Source organism: Vulpes lagopus, chromosome 7 (genome assembly GCF_018345385.1).
Source record: "Vulpes lagopus strain Blue_001 chromosome 7, ASM1834538v1, whole genome shotgun sequence".
Classification (NCBI taxonomy): domain Eukaryota; kingdom Metazoa; phylum Chordata; class Mammalia; order Carnivora; family Canidae; genus Vulpes; species Vulpes lagopus.
The window spans coordinates 50,060,184-50,077,909 of record NC_054830.1 but is presented as its reverse complement, the minus strand read 5'-3'; the positions used below and the strand labels follow the sequence as shown (position 1 = coordinate 50,077,909).

The window sequence follows — 17,726 nt, the reverse complement described above, 5'->3', positions numbered from 1 at the left end:
CACTAAGAAAACAAAATAACATAAAACCCAATCTGGCTGGTCCCTGCAGAAAGTCTACGGTAAGGAGACAGAATGGATCAGGAGGACAGACGGACACAGGAAGGCTGTGTGGTCATCCAGCAAGAGGACAGAAGCTAAGCCAAGGGGGGGTGGTGTCTGAGGCAATGCAGAGAAGCAGATGGAGCTGAGAGATATGTAGGCCAGGGAATAAGACTAGGTGGTGGACTGGACATAAGGGGCCAGAGAGAGAGGGAGGTATCAAGGGTGACCCCCTTCTGAGGCTTCTTTTTGCACAGTCTGCTGGTAGATGAATGGCTGAATAATCAAAGAATACATAAATGAGAGCAACAGAAGGAATAAAATGATGGGCTGAGTTAGAGACACATGAATGAGCTTGCATAAGCACTCAGATCTCCATACACTTACCATCCTGGGGAGGCTCTGGACCTGCGCAGGCCACAGAGGAGGAATCGGCCTGCATTCCCCCACAGACCTGCAGCCTGCCTTCTCCATCCTCTGTGGGCAGGAATGAGGCAGCAGCTCCAGCCCCGGGTGCTATCCTCGTGGAGTAGGAGGCATCAAGGCTGGAATTGTCCACATCATCTGTTTCTTCTGGGGTGTTGGAGGAAGAGCTTGTGCCCTCAGAAAGCCCACTTGAAGGGAGCAACGTCTCCTGACCTCTGAGCCGCTCTTCCACAGCAGCCACAGAACCACACACCTTGGTGAGAGCAGAGACAAGAATTCTTTCTGAGGGACGCTTGGGTGGCTCAGTCAGTTAAGTGTCTGCCTTTGGCTCAGGTCTTGATCTCAGAGTCCTGGGATCGAGCCCTGACTTGGCCTCTCTGCTCGACGGGGAGTCTGCTTCTCCCTCTCCCTATGCCCTTCCCACTGCTTGTGCTCTCGCTCCCTCTCTCTGTCAAATAAATAAATAAAATATTAAAAAAGGAAGGGAGGGAGGGAGGGAGGGAGGGAGGAAGGAAGGAAGGAAGGAAGGAAGGAAGGAAGGAAAGAAGAAAGAAAAAAAGAAAAGAAAAAAGAAAAGAAAAGAAAAGAAAGAAAAAAGAAAAGAAAAGAAAAGAAAAGAAAAGAAAAGAAAAGAAAAGAAAAGAAAAAAGAATTCTTTCTAAAATTAGGATGCCTGGATGGCTCAGTCAGTTAAGTGTTGGACATTTGATCTCAGCTTAGGTCTTGATCTCAGGATTGTGAGTTCAAGCCCCATGTTGGGCTCTCTGTTGGGCATGGAGCCTACTTAAAAGAAGGGGGGAAAAAAGCACTCTTTCTGAAATCAAGAATCTTACAGGTATCCCAAGCCTCAGGAGAAATAATGAAGAATCAAATGTTGATTCTTTTTGCTTTGTCTGGAAGAACAGTGAAAGCCCTATGAACAGAGCTGAACTTGCCCCCATCCACCCTAGCCATAGATGAGAGCACATGACCAAGACGGATCAGTCACTGTATCACATTCCTCTGACATGTTAATTGGCCAGGTTTGAGCACATGACCCAAGCTGGCCAATCAGAATCCTTCTGTGGGATTTTTTTCTACCTAAAGCCTACTGAGGAAGGACTCCCGATTCCTTTCTGCTGGTCGACCCAGACTCTCCACCCACAAAGAAAACCCTTTCATAGTAGGAAATAATGAAGACACCCCCACACACACACAAAGAATAAAGCAGAGGCAAGAGATGGAGAGGTGGCACACAGACACAAAGACACAGATGGATGCACCTTTGCTGGTAGAGGCCCTGGGTTTAGCTGGCCTAGCAATGCCTGTCCTGTCTGCTGTCTGGTTGTGAGTCAATAAATTCATTCTTTCATTCCCTTATTCATATACTTCCTCCCAATCTCCCTTGCTCCGTGTGCGTGACTAAGAGTTTGACCTGAGTTCTATCACTTTGAACTGTAAATGCCCTAAGTAATATAGATATTACTTGTCCTTGAGGGCGTTTCTAATTAGGGAGGTTAGAAAAGCAGAAGGAGGCAGGGAAGGAATGTTTCTTCTTTACACACACACATACACACAGGGCATACTTACATACCCTTAATAACAGTGACATATCTCACTTGCTCAGTGCCTTTGCAATTTACAAAGCACATTTGAGATGTGATGCACAATGAGTTTTTATTAAAAAATTAAAAATCAGAGAAGTTAAATTACTTGCCTCAGCCAGTAAGTAGCAGAGCTGACCACTGACCCCAGGCTTACCTGTCTTCACGTCCATGATGCAGATGACCTCTCATCTTCCTAGTTTGTTTATGAAATACTGAGGGCAAGGATCATTTCTCATTCCTCTTTGTATACCTCAAATGCCCTATCGCCTTTATTCCCCATACCTCCTCATCCTTCAAGGTCCAGGTCAAATGTCACCTCTTGAGACAAATCTTCACAGTATGTGCCCAATAAATGTTTGTCAAGCTAAAAACTACATTCCCTTGTAGCTAGGTGTGGCCATGTCACTAGGTTACAGCCTATGGAGAATGAGAAAAAAGTGATGTGTGCATTTCCAAGTCACCTTTAAAAGGTAGAGAGTGTGTTCTCCTCTTTCTCTTAGCCTCCTTTCAGTGGCTGGAATGCAGATGTGATGGCCTGAGCTAGAGGAGCCATCTTGGACTCTGAGTTGGAAGCCACACAGTAAGGATAGCAGAACAACAATACAAAGGGAGCTCTGAAATCACTGCATTCAAGGCGTTAAACTAAAGAGAATAAACTTCTATCTCATTTAAAAGACTTTATTTTGGAGTCTCCTCATTATAGCAGCTTCTTCAAGTGTCCTTTAACTGATACAATGAACAAAAGAATAAAATAAATGAAGAGATGAAAGCCTGGATGAAAGAATAAGTGGTTCAGGGAGACAGATCTGATTTTCAGAACATAAATCTGATTATGTCTTGCCCCTGCTTCAAACCCCTAGAGTCTTCCTTAAAATCCCAACTGTGCCTGCAAAGCCCTCGATTATGGGGCTCCTCCTTCCTCAGCAGTCCCACCACCAGCCACTTTTCCCCTATGTACTTTTTGTTCTAGCCACTCTGACCTTCCAGACCCTTGACCAAGCCAGCTTTCTCTCACCTCAGGCCATTTGCATGAACTGTTCTGTCTGCTTATACTGTTCTTTGTCTGCCTACACATCACTTCCTCAGGGGAAGTCCTCCTGGGTGGGGTCCCATCACAAGCTATCTCAATGCTCTTCACACACTTACCATGCATTGTCTGAGAGCTCCAGGAAAGTGGAACTGGGCCTGCCTTGTTCACTGATTTACACACACACACACACACACACACACACACACACACACACACCCCGGGGCCCAAGACATAAGCACTGACTGAGGAAATGCTGTGCCACTCAGGCACTTGGGAAACAGCCCAGGTGAAGAACAATGATTCGGGTCTCCAGTCTCTAACTCCTGCCATGTCATGGTGCAAGACAGTAAACAAGGAATGGAGCAGGCATCCAGAGAGCTCAGACAGAAACTTGCTCTGTGTCCGCAGCTTCTCCTCTCTGGACCTTTACTTCCCCATCTGTAAAATGGTAGGCTTGGGCTACAGCAGTGGTGTCTGAAGACTTTGTTTTTTTCAGTGACTAAACCTTCCCTCAAATAAAATACTGAGAACTCAGTATAATTATGTGAAGTGAAAGGGGGTATCTGGTTGTAGTCATGGGTGGGGCCTGCAGCTCCCCAAGCCCTCTTGCTGCCAAAAGCAACTCTTGGGGTAACTTCAATGAGACTCTCTATGCCAGACACCATTTGAGAATCACTCAACTAGATGGTGTCAAAGAGTCCTCTCAGGTAGCTATTTGGTCCTTAGAAAGATCTAGCAGTGGTCCCCAAATTTACACCTGTTACCATGGAAACCACCACTATATATCACATCCATAGGAAAATGTTCTATCTCCTAATGTGGCTGATTTCTGGCATATCTGCCTAGGCTACAGGCTAAGGATGCTCCCTCCCTCTGGGACTTAACCCTTCCACATTTCTGGGGCTGACCCCTTGACCACTAGGTTGATATACTGGACCCCACTCCCCTCACCTTGTCTGACTGGCCAATGGGTAGACTACTGACTCTAGGTAGGCCAAACTGGCTCTCTCACTGAGAGATTGGAATTGGGACCTGGAGTCTTGATCTCTCAATGGGAGCAGAACTGTAACAAACAATACACACGGCCATCTCCCTTAACCAAGAGGATACAGGCAAAGAAAAGGGAGTCTACAGACAAGAGAGGAGCGCAATCAAGCAGATTCAGAGAAAGCAGAGTTCTGTTAACATCTAAGCCTGGGATCCTGCCCCACCTACATTGGGGCCCGCAGCGCAGCATACTCCCTCAGGCTCCTGAACTATGCTTATCCACCCCTACTTTCCTGGTTTGCTCCTGTGAACTCCAAGACGTTCTACAGCTTGCAACCAAATACAGCCCTTGTTTATGAAATGACGTCTAGGTAAAGGCCTCAATCCAGAGCCATATCCCAGGCCTCAGTAAAGCAGAACCATAAGGCGGATGGGCCTACCCAGGCAGGGCTTATCAGCTGTCGGAAAGGCGGAGAGTAAGGCTCACCTCGGCCAAGCAGGCATTGCGCCTCCGCAGGCAGAGGCAGGCAGCCAGGGCCAAGGCCTCTGCACAGTCCTCCAGCAGCCTCCCGGCTCTCTTCTCCAGGTACTTCCGGCAGATCTCCTTGGCCATCACCTTTTCTACACCCGTCTTCCTGCAGCCTAGTGAGGTGGTGCTGCTGGGGATTTCACCAAGGAGTAAATCCTTCTGTAGGAAGAAGAGGATAAACACCCCCATGAGAGCTACAGGGATGTAGAAGTCAACCATATGTGCCCGACCAGTCCCCCCAACCTCTCCCCGCTACTGCACCAGACCTGCAAAACTTTGCAGAAAACAGGTTTTAAGAAACAAAAGCGAGGATCCAAGAAACAAGTTTTAAAAAGCCAGAACTGGAGAATTGCTAAATCCCCTACAAGTACAGGGCATTCCATAGTACTCTCCTCCAAGGCAGGGGCTTAATGTGGGTCTCAATAGCTCCATCAGGAAAATGGGGATCATAGGACTAACACAAAGATTTAAAGATATAATGCATCTAAAGCATAAAGTGTGATTTCAACACAGAATAAAGAATTAATAGTCTCTTAGTGATAATAATTAATAGTAATAATAGCCACCATCTATATACTACTACATGCTGAGCACTTACATTAATAATTTAACCTTATTAATAATTACAGGTATAATTACTTTTATGATATAAAATACACATTTTAGGACATAGGTTCTGACCTTTATTTATTTATTTATTTATTCATTCATTGAAATATGAGAAGCATTATTTTTTAAGTTTTATTTATTTAGATAATTTCTACACCCAAGGTGGGGCTGGAAGTCATAACCCAGAGATCAAGAGTTGCATGCTCTTCCAACTGAACCAGCCAGCTGCCCCTAACCCATGTATATCTAATAGGAGATCTACTATGTAAATATTATGTACACATATATTTTATAAATTGTGTATTTATGTAAGTTTTTTTTTTAATCCTTTTTTTTTTAAAAGATTTTATTTATTTATTCATGATAGAGAGAGAGAGAGAGAGAGAGAGAGGCAGAGACACAGGCAGAGGGAGAAGCAGGCTCCATGCACCGGGAGCCTGACGTGGGATTCGATCCCGGGTCTCCAGGATCGCGCCCTGGGCCAAAGGCAGGCGCCAAACCGCTGCGCCACCCAGGGATCCCTTATGTAAGTTTTATAACACTTTATACTATGTGCCTGGGTGGCTCAGTAGGTTAAGCATTCAACTATTGATTTCAGCTCAGGTCATGATCTCCAGTGGTGGGATTGAGCCCCACACCCAACCCCACGCTCAGCAGGGAGTCTGCTTAAGACTCTTACTCTCCTTCTCTCTCTGCCCCTGCCCACTAAAATAAAGAAATGAATAAAATCTTTCTAAAAAAAAAAAGAAAGCAGGAATTTGAACTATACATATAATAGAAAAATGCTATATATTTTTACACAAATATATAGCATATTTATATAATGTAAATTATGCCTCATAATAAGTATATAGTTACATATTTGCAAATATATAGTTATAAATATATTAAATACATTAAATATAAAGAAATATGTATATAATTATGCATACTATTGATTGATATAACAGTGCACTAATCTATTTTATATTAACATATGAAACATTTATTTATTTTTTTTTTATAAACAGCATTTTATTTTTTTAAATTTTTATTTATTTATGATAGTTACACAGACAGAAAGAGAGAGAGAGAGACAGAGACACAGGCAGAGGGAGAAGCAGGCTCCATGCACCGGGTGCCCAAACGTGGGATTCGATCCCGGGTCTCCAGGATCGCGCCCTGGGCCAAAGGCAGGCGCCAAACTGCTGCGCCACCCAGGGATCCCAACATTTACTTTTATATTTGAAATATTTGTGTAAATAATAAAACATATAAATTTTCTATGTATATTCTATTTGTTACATATATTTATTTTTTATAATGTATACTTTAAACAATGTTATATACATATTTTTTATATTTCACAGAACATAGTGTTTTATATAGTTACACAATTACATAAATATTTCAATGTTATATACTCTATGTTATGTGTACTATTTTTTTTTAGATTTTATTTATTTATTTGAGAGAGAAAGAAAGAGCATGAGCTGGGAAGCAGCAGGAGAGGGAGAAGTAGGTTCTCTACTGAGCAAGGAACCTGATGTGGGACTTGATCCCAGGAAACTGAGATCATGACCCAAGCTGAAGGCAGATGCTTAACTGACTGAGCCACCCAGGCGCCCCTGAACTATAAATACTGTACAATATTTCATATCATATAAAATGTAAAAATGGATGGAAATCCATGCTATAAATAATATAAAGTTTAATATATAAATAATATAAACTATGTATATAATACATACATAAAGGCCAGAGGGCAGGCTGCTAAATATTAACAGTGGTAATTACCAAGAATTATTTCTTTTTTTAAAATTTAATTTATTTATTTGTTATTCATGATAGAGAGAGAGAGAGAGGTAGAGATACAGGCAGAGGGAGAAGCAGGCTCCATGCCGGGAGCCCGACATGGGACTCAATCCCAGAACTCCAGGATCGCGCCCTGAGCCAAAGGCAGGCTCTAAACCTCTGAGCCACCCAGGGATCCCCCCAAGAATTATTTCTATTTTGTTTTTTATACCTTCCTGTATTTACTAACTGTTCTACAAGCCTATCTCTCTCTCTCTTTTTTTTTTTTTAGATTTTATTTATTTATTCATGAGAGACACAGAGAGAGAGAGGCAAAGACACAGGCAGAGGGAGAAGCAGGATCCATGCAGGAACCCACTGAGGGACTCGATCTTGGACCCCGGGATCAGGCCCCAAGTCAAAGGCAGACACTCAACCGCTGAGCCACCCAGGCATCCCTCTACAAACCTATTTTATATTTATAATTAGAAAAATTAAAATTAAAAGTTTTTTGTGTTGTTTTTAACAACCGGAGTTCCTGCTCTCCCATCTGTTAAGTATGGCTACCAGAAACCCCAGATTTTGGGATGCCTTGGGGCTCAGTAGTTGAGTGTCTGCCTTTGACTCAGGTCCTGATCCCAGGGTCCTGGGATTGAGTCCTGCATCAGGCTCCCCATGTCTCCCTCCGCCTATGTCTCTGCCTCTCTCTGTGTGTCTCTCATGAATAAAAAAAACTTAAAAAAAAAAAAAGAAAGAAACCCCAGATTTTGTAACACTCTGGCATCTGTTGGCCTTTCCCATCTCCTCACCTCCCCCTCTGACTCACTGTACTTAGCCACTGTGGCTTCTTTCTGTTCTCGGAACCACCTAACCTGCATCAGGGCCTTTGCACTTGCTATTCCCCTTGCCTAGAATGCTCCTCCTTTTAGTCTCACCACCTAGTCATTCACTTCAGTCAGGTCTCTGTTCAGATGCCACCTTTTCCAGGAAGGCTTCCCTGATCTAAAATATCCCTCTCCCTGCTCCTTCACTCTACCCCCTAACCTTATTTCACATTTCTTTTCTTTTTTTTTTAAACAAATATTTATTTATTTATTTATTTATTCATTCATTCATTCATTCATTCATTCATTCATTCATTCGAGACACAGAGAGAGTCAGAGACACAGGCAGAAGGAGAAACAGGCTCCCCGCAGAGAGCCTGATGTGGGACTCAGTCCGGGGATCTGGAATCATGCCCTGAGCCCAAGGCAGACACTCAACCACTGAGCCACCCAGGCGTCCCCACAATTCTTTTAAGATTTTATATATTTATTATTTAAGAGAAAGAGCGAGAATGAGAAGGCACAAGCAAGGGGAGTGGCAGAGGGAGAAGGAGAAAAGATGTGGGGCTCGATCCCAAGACCCTGGGATCATGACCTGAGCCGAAGGCAGACGCTCAACCACTGAGCCACTCAGGTACCCCTCACATTTCTTAATAGCACATATCACTGGCCTGGAATTATACATATTTTTATTTACTTGAATATAGTTTGCTCTTCTCCACTAGAATGAAAGTTCCAGGAGGGCAAAAACTTCATCCAGCCCATCATCCTGCCCACTTTTGTACCCCCAACTCCAAGAATAGTGTCTGACACATAGTAAGTGCCTCACAAATGTTTTCATGAATTGCACATCTTACTTTTGGACTAAGTTTCATATTTTCTTTTTTAAGGTAATTTTATTATTTTTAATAGAAGTGATTCATTAAATGTAAAACTAAATTTTTTACTGCCTAATACAGATTTTCATGGAAATACATTTGTAATTCTAAAAAGATAATCAGAGATTATCAGGCATGGGCTGTGATATTTGCTTCAAAAACAAGACAGTCCCCACTCTGCCTCAGTTTCCTCAACCAGAAAATAGGTTGTCTGAGGATCCAGCAATACCTACATGCCTGACACCATGAGGAATTCAATACCTGGAGACTAAAAACCTCCAGCTGGCAAGGGTTGCAGTTGTAAATAACTTCCGCACAATTCTCTCATGTGAGCTCTGCCTTTTAAATGCTTATATTTTTAAATGGTATCATGGTGTTTAAAGTTGCTAAACCATGTGACACCTGGGTGTCTCAGCAGTTGAGTGTCTGCCTTCTGCTCAGGTGTGATCCCAGAGTCCCAGGATTGAGTCCCATATCAGGTTCCCTGCACGGAGCCTGCTTCTCTCTCTGCCTCTCTCTGTGTCTCTCATGAATAAGTAAATAAAATCTTTAAAAAATATATTTTTAAAAATAATAAAGTTGCTAAGCCAATAAATACCAGAAGGGTGTTATTTTCATACCAGATGGAGGTTACCACAATTTGAAACAGAATCAGAAACTGTTCAAAACAGCTGCCCTGAAAGAATGATAGAAACAGAGACTCACCATTTGACTCTCCCAGTGAAATCATGGATCTTGTCCGGCAAGAGCCATCAAGAAATGCTAAGAACACTCAGAGAGGTAGGATGATAGGGGAACTGAGTGATGGGGGGAGTCAGCAGCTCCACCTGGACCCACCGATGAACCACAGCACTAGAAAGAGGAGGACCCACTATGTGCCTCATTCTGTAATGCAGCGGGAAGCACTGAGCACCATCCAGGAAGTAGTGCTGATCATGAATCTAACCAAGTCTCAGGATAAGAGGTTAGAGAAACAAGTTAAGAACACCACAAGGAGGGAAGGGAGCTAAGTAGCTCAGTCAGTTGAGTGTCTGGACTCTTGGTTTTGGCTCAGGTCGTGATTTCAGGGTAATGAGATTGAGCTCCTAGCCGGGCTCCATGTTTGGCATGGAGTCTGCTTCAGATGTTCTCTCTCTCTCTGCTTCTGCCCCTTCCCCAACTCACACATGTGCGCTTTCTCTCTCTCTCCCTATTAATATATTTTTTAAGATTTTATTTATTTATTCATGAGAGACACAGGGAGAGGCAGAGACACAGGCAGAGGGAGAAGCAGGCTCCATGCAGGGAGCCCGATATGGGACTTAATCCTGGAACCAGGATCACGACCTGAGCCAAAGGCAGACACTCAACCACTGAGCCACCAAAATGCCCCTCTAAGTAATTCTTTTAAAAGTCTTAAAGAAAGAAAAAAACCCACAAAGACATAAAAACCCAGAACATGAGAGACTAACAGCACCAATGACTCACTTTATGCAAAAATGCAATGATATATGGCAAGAAAAAGCAGGGGAGGGTGCAGTTAAAGAACAGAAGAGTTTCAAGTGGTGTCTGGTTGCCTCAGTCAGAAGAGCATGTGACTCTTGGTCTTGGAGGTCATGAGTTCTGGCCCCACATAGGGCGTAGAGATTACTTAAATTAAAAAAAAAAAACAAACCTTCAAAAAAGAAGTTTCAAGAAACAATTATTTTTTAAAGATGTATTTACATATTGAGGGGAGGGAAAAAAGGAGGGGCAGAGGGGGAGAGAGAGAAAATCCCAAGCAGAGCACGGAGCCCAACATGGGGCTTGATCCCACCATCCCAAAATCGAGACCTGAGCCAAAACCAAAAGTCAGATGCTTAACCTACTCTGCCACACAGGCACCCCTTTTTAAATTTTTTAAAAAATATTTATAAGAAACATAATTAGGGGGCACTTGGGTAGCTCAGCGGTTTGGCACCTGCCTTTGGCCCAGGGCGCGATCCTGGAGACCTGGGATCGAATCCCACATCGGGCTCCTGGTGCATGGAGCCTGCTTCTCCCTCTGCCTATGTCTCTGCCTCTCTCTCTCTCTCTCTGTGTGACTACCATAAATAAATAAAAATTAAAAAAAAAAAAAGCAATTAAGGGATCCCTGGATGGCTCAGCGGTTTACCGCCTGCCTTCGGCCCAGGGCGTGATCCTGGAGACCCGGGATCAAGTCTCATGTTGGGCTCCCTGCATGGAGTCTGCTTCTCCCTCTGCCTGTGTCTCTGCCCTTCTCTCTCTCTCTCTCTCTCCCTCTCTCTGTGTCTCTCATGAATAAGGGGAAAAAAAGGCAATTTTTGAGACAGCTTGGGAAATTTACACATGGAATGAACATTAAATGATATTAAGGAATTAAGAAAACTATACATTATGAGTGGAATAACATAAATCTGGGATATGCTTTAAAATACACATACACAAAGTGTTTTGGTTCCAAAAGAAATAAGAATGATGCTGACAATTGATGGGATGGATGGATGGAGATTCCTTACATTCTTCTCTTTACTTTGGTGCATGTTTGAAATTGTCCATAACAAAAATGGCTTTCAAGAACTGGCCATACCTGAAGCCAGGGAAGGGGAAGAGAGAGCCATGGCATCGCCACCCAGTGTGGTTGGGTTTTCTGAACCAAATGTGTAGATTATCTCCTTATTTTCACTCTCCAAAGGTAACGTCTGTTAATGGTTTGGATTATATTAACCTAGGCCTTCTGCTACAGAGGTCTATAACTATAATCATTTTGGTTATATGTTTATTTACATATGATAATTATTACAGTGGCAAGTAACTACTTAAGAGGTAGTAAAACCACAGTAGTAATATTCATAGCTAACACATATAGTGCTTACTATGTTCTAGTCACTGTTTTGGGTACTGTCTTAGGTACATATTACTTAACCTTCACTAAACCCTCTTACGGATAAGTACTATAATTATTCCCAATTTATAAACAAGAAAATATAAGATATGACTTTTTTTAATCATTCATCTATTTATTACCAAAGATGGGACTAAACTGTATGCTGTTCTGAACTTGCTTTTTCACTTGGAGATAGTTCCCTATCAGAACATACATGTTTTTCTCATTTTTTTAATAAGAATGTTTATGTTAGGGGCACCTGGGTGGTTCAGTCAGCTAAGTGTCTGCTTTCAGCTCAGGTCATGATCCCAGGGTCCTGGGATCAAGGGCCACACTGGGCTCCCTGCTCAACAGGGCAGTCTGCTTCTCCTTCTCCATCTGATCCTCCTCCCCACTAATACTTTCACTCTCTATCTCAAATAAATAAATAAAATCTTTTTTTTTTTAAAGGAGTGTTTAGGTTAGCTTTATTCAGAAATGCCAAAACCTGGAAGCATCCCAAATGTCCAACAACTGATGGACTGTTTGTCTAGTGGTCTTACATACATACAACAAATACTCCTCAACAATAAAAGGAGTAAACAATGAGTGCACACAATAACAAGGATGAATCTCAAAAGCACCACACTATGTGAAATAAGCCTGAAACAAACAGGTACAAACTCCATGACTCCATTTATCTGATACTCCGAAAAAGAACAATATGACCAGAAATTAGAATAGGAAATGGGAAGAAGGGATTGACTAAAAAAGTGCCCAAGGGAATTTTCTGGAATGATGAAAATATTCCATATCTTGATTGTGGTGTTGGTGGTTACATAACTGTCCACATTTTCCAAAATTCATACCATTCTGTACATCTCACAAGTATGAATTATAGCTCCACAGAGACAATTGCGCGTGTCCACAGTGAGACCCACACACAAAAGTACCTAGCAGCTATATATGTAATGGTCAAAAACTGGAAATATACCAAATGTCCATTAGCAGGTGAGTGGACAAATGGTGGCACATTCTTGCAATGAAACATTACTCTCCTCACATCTACCTCACTGGAGAAGAGGTAACTTCTAGGATAGTAGGCACAGTGATGAAATTGACTCAGTGATGATTTCACAGATATACACATAGATCAAAATTGATCACATTGTACACTTCATCCTCATTTCTTTTTGTTTTTTTAAGATTTTATTTATTTATTCATGAGAGACACAGAGAGAGAGAGGCAGAGACACAGGCAGAGGGAGAAGCAGGCTCCATGCAGAGAGCCTGATGTGGGACCCGATCCCAGGTCTCTGGGATCACGCCCTGGGCCAAAGGCGGCGCTAAACCGCTGAGCCACCCGGGCTGCCCTCATCTTCATTTCTTATAAACATTTATAAACTTATGTTCATGAAGTTATTTTTTTAAATATTTTAATTATTTATTCATGAGAAACACAGAGAGAGAGAGAGAGGCAGAGACACAGGCAGAGGGAAAAGCAGGCTCCATGCAGGGAGCCTGATGTGGGACTCAATCCCAGGACCCTGGGATCACGCCCTGAGCCAAAGGCAGACGATCAACCACTGAGCCACCCAGGCGTCCCTATGAAGTTATTTATAAATCATTATAATCTATGGAATTTCCATGGTATGTGATTATACCGTAATTTCCTTAACCACCTCCCAACGGACAGATATTTTACTTGTTTGCAGCTATTTACTAACATAAATAACGCTACAATGAATGTCCGTGTCCATCTGTCTTTCCTCCCTTATATGTGTGTGTTCCTAAGTACAAGTGAAATTACTACATTAGCGGCATCTGGGTGGCTCAGTTAAGTGTCTGCCTTTGGCTTGGGTCACGATCCCCAGGGTCCTGGGATAGAGCCCCACAGTGGGCTCCCTGCTCTGCAGTGAGTCCGCTTCTCCCTCTGCCTCTCCCCCTGCTTATACTCTCTCTCTCTCTGACAAATAAATAAATCTTTAAAGAAAAGTTCTGATGGAAACCACCCAATGACTTCAGGAAACACTGGCCACAAAAGATCCCCCGAAGGTGGAGGAAAGGCCTGCTTCCTCTCTCCCTGGACCACACTAGGTGTTAGCAGCTTTCCTCTCTGATTTGAATCTTAATTACACGCGCAACCTTAATTTTTTTAATTAAGATTTTTTTTAAGATTTACTTATTTATGATAGAGAGAGAGAGAGAGAGGCAGAGACACAGAAGAAGGGAGAAGCAGGCTCCATGCTGGGAGCCTGACGTGGGACTCGATCCCGGGACTCCAGGATTGTGCCCTGGGCCAAAGGCAGGCGCTAAACCGCTGAGCTACCCAGGGATCCCTTAATTAAGATTTTAAAAAAATTATATCCTCTACATTTTTTTTCAGTAAACTGTACACCCAACATAGGGCTTGAACTCATGATCCTAAGGTCAAGAGTCACATACTTCACTGACTGAGCCAACCAGGAGCCCATTCCTCTGCATCTTCAGAAACCATGAACAAAAATGCCTTTTAGGAAATTTCACATAAGTATCTCAAAGGACTTCTCATGTGACATTCATCCAGGGAGACTCAGGACTATCAGGGAATTCATCTCAAGAAAACTGTCAGACTAGGAGAAACCACCTCAAACTGCCTGAAACTACATCTGAGGTGCTGAAACCCACCTCTTTGTAATATCTGGGGCTTTCCCTGTATGGGAAGGCCTTCACTCCCCACTCCGGGGGCCAGGGGATGTTTTGGGGACCCAGTCACAAAAAAGCCGGTTGTTCCAATGGCCTCAACACGAGTCTGGAAAGATGCTTCCTCTCAAACTGATGAAGGGTAGTAGAGCTTTCACAGGATTTGGAACTCTGCAGGAGACGTGGATTCAAATCCCACCCTATCAATTTCAGGGGGATTTTGTAATATCTTAGAAAGATAATATATGTAAAGTGCCAAATACAGAATCTAGCTCTGCTGTACATATTTTTTAAAGATTTTATTTATTCATTTGAGGGAGAGAGAGTGTGAGCAAGAGAGAGAAGGAATGGGGTGGGGCGGGGGCGCAGAGGGAGAAGCAGACTCCCTGCTGAGCAGGAATCCTGACATGGGGCTGATCCTGGGATATGACCTGAGCCAAAGGCAGATGCTTAACTGAGCCACCCACGTGCCCTCCCCTTTTAAAAGATTTTAGTTATTTATTTGAGAGAGAAAGAGAGTAAGCAAGAGAGGAGGAGCAGTGGGAGGGGCAGAAGGAGAAGGCAGTTATATTTTTGAAATGATACTATGTGTGTGTGTGTGTGTGTGTGTGTGTGTGTGTGTGATAAATCTTTGAACCTACAAAATGAAAATCTTTGTTTTTTATTATAGAAACCCATTTAAGAAGGCCTACTTTTGGGGATGCCTGGGTGACTCAGCAGTTTAGCGCCTGCCTTCGGCCCAGAGCGTGATCCTGGAGTCCCGGAATCGAGTCCCACATTGGGCTCCCTGCATGGAGCCTGCTTTTCCCTCTGCCTGTGTCTCTGCCTCTTTCTCTCTCTCTCTCTCTCTCTCTCTCTCTGTCTCTCATGAATAAATAAAATCTCAAAAAAAAAAAAGAGGGCCCAGTTTTACCAACTTGAAGACAAATCCTATTTGATTGCAGGATATGTAAAGAGAAGAGAAAAAATGGGTTTCCCCTAAACATTCTAAATTCTCTTAACATTAAAAAAGTAACTGTTGGCTGGCTGATAAGGGGAGGAGAGGTTAAGGTTACTTTGCAAATCAAACCCTAGACTGAGACCTCATAACCATCTGTAAAATGGGTAGAGTGAAGATCCCTGTCCTCCCGACACCTCCCTGCCCCGTTTCCAGCAGTAGCCATGAGCCAGAAGTGACTGGTTCCCTTACCAGGTAAACAGGGCTTCGGTTGTTATCCATTGCAGGGATGCCGGTGAGGACCTCAGCTAGCACCTGGAAAGAACATGCAGTTAGCACGGTTCAGATACTCATGCAAAAGGTCAGGCAGGAGACTCTGGCCAAGAGCGATGATTCTTCTTAGTAACAAAGATTGAGCTCCAAGCCTGGTTCTGCCATTTGACTGTACAAACACTTGCCCAAAATTGGGAATGTGAGAATATCACTAAATACCTCCTCCAAAAAAAAAAAAAAAAAACTTCCTCCAACTAAACGCATCACCCAGCTGCTAGCAGAAGGTTTGAATGAACAGCAAGTCAGGGAGGATGGAAACCAAACATGTGCTCCTTCTATGATGGGTACATATTACCATCAGTTTTAAATGTCTATGTATATCTATATTACATATTTACATATAAATATATATAAATATGTACATAGTCAATCTGTATATTTAAATACGCATATATCTATATATAAATGTGTATATATACATACACATATATACATTTTTCTATATACACACATATCTACACATATACTATATTTTATTTTTTTAAGATTTTATTTATTCATTCAAGAGAGAGAGAGAGACAGAGAGAGCACAAGCAGAGGGAAGGGGCAGAGGTAGAGGGAGAAGCAGACTCCCGGCTGACCTAGGAGCCCAATGCAGGGTTTGATCCCAGGATCCTGAGATCATCACCTGAACTGAGGGCAGACACTTAACCATCTGAGCCACCCAGGCACCCCCCCCCACATACACACTATATATTAAAGATCATTTCATTTAGAAACCCACCAAAAACAGTAAGCAGACATCGCTACGTCAATCTCAGGAAAAGGAGGAATTCATGTACATTCTATTCTACACAGAAAGTCTCAGCAATATCTATAGCATTTTTCATCCTAGGCCTTTATTAACATGATTTGTTCATTAATTCACCCATCATAGAAGGAGCATAGCTCTACACCAGTGTGAGACACCACAACATTGACAAACCATGATATGTCTTTTTAAATAAAGGGGAAACCTGCTTTGAACAGAAATTCTCAGCAGAGATAAGAGCATAATGGTTAAGAGCTCTACAGTCAGACCCGCCTGCCTGGGTTCAAATTCTCTCTCCCTTAATCACTTATGTGATCTTCAGGCAAGTGCCTAAAATCTGAGCCTGTATCCTTACCTGGCAAATGGTGGTCTACTGGCTATGAATATAAGGGGGTGAGTCCGCCACCCTTAGTTTCAAATCTCTCTCCCCCAACCTCCCAGAAGGCAAGTCAGAATACAGTCACTCTACTGCCAAGAAATCCCACCTCCCTCCACCCCAGAGGAAGAGCCTCCGGGGTTCATCAGGCACTGGCAGTGGCCAGGAGGGGGCAGCAGAGGGCACCCCAATAGCAAGTGGATGGGAGCAAACTGAAAAGGGATTCCCAGCTAGTTCCTGCCAGGAAGGGAGGGAAGAAGAGGAAATGAATAAACAGACATTCCTTCTGCCCCTTCTATGGGCAGGCTCTGTGCTGAACCTTTTAAAGAGGTCATTTAGTGCTCACCAAAAAAACCGAAACCAAAACAAAACAAAAAAACCCAACAACACAGAAATGAAGTGTTCCCAACAGGAGGAACCAGAGTTCAAAGTCATATACCAGTTAGAAGCAGGGCTGAGAAAGAGTGAAGGGAGCCAGTGGACATAAAATGAATAAATTAATTTTTAAAATTGTTATATCAAGAGCTGAGTTGAAAAGTCAAGGATGGGATGCCTGGGTGGCTCGATGGTTGGGCGCCTGCCTTTGGCTCAGGTCACGATCCGGGATTTGGGATCAAGTCCCGCATCCGGCTCCCTGCAAGGAGCCTGCTTCTCCCTCTGCCTGTGTCTCTGCACTACCCGCCCCCCCCGCCCCCCCCCCCGCCCCGTCACTCATGAATAAATAAATAAAATATTTTTTAAAAAAAAGATTCTTTCCTCTCCCCTCTGTGTGCTCAACCTCTCTCTCTCTCTCTCTCACACACACACACACACATATAAATAAATAAATAGGGGTAAACAAAAATCAAGAGTGAGGTGTGGAGTTAGGAATACTAACCACCACCACAATCATCATCATTGTCATCATCATCGTCGTCGTCATCATCATCATCATCATCTTGATACGTGCAGGGTATAGCGCTCTCCCTCTGCCCCTCCCCCTGCTTATACCTACTCTCATTCACTTGCTCTCTTTCAAATAAGTAAATAAAATCTTTAAAAAATATATATGACTGCACAGATGGATGGACAAAGAGGAACAGACAACTGGATAGACAATTAGATGGCTGGCTGGGAAATAG

General features: G+C 43.1%; 1 protein-coding gene across 1 annotated transcript in view; it reads right to left on the bottom strand.

The window, feature by feature from the left end:
- Positions 1 to 17,726, bottom strand: part of IRAK2 (interleukin 1 receptor associated kinase 2) — a 61,600-nt gene that overhangs the window by 1,823 nt on the left and 42,051 nt on the right. Inside the window, exons 10-12 of the mRNA XM_041764268.1 lie at positions 15,398 to 15,460; positions 4,556 to 4,756; positions 427 to 718 (exon numbers count right to left, since the gene is read on the bottom strand). Coding sequence (XP_041620202.1) covers positions 427 to 718; positions 4,556 to 4,756; positions 15,398 to 15,460 — 556 coding nt within the window. The remainder of the gene's footprint in view (positions 1 to 426; positions 719 to 4,555; positions 4,757 to 15,397; positions 15,461 to 17,726) is intronic.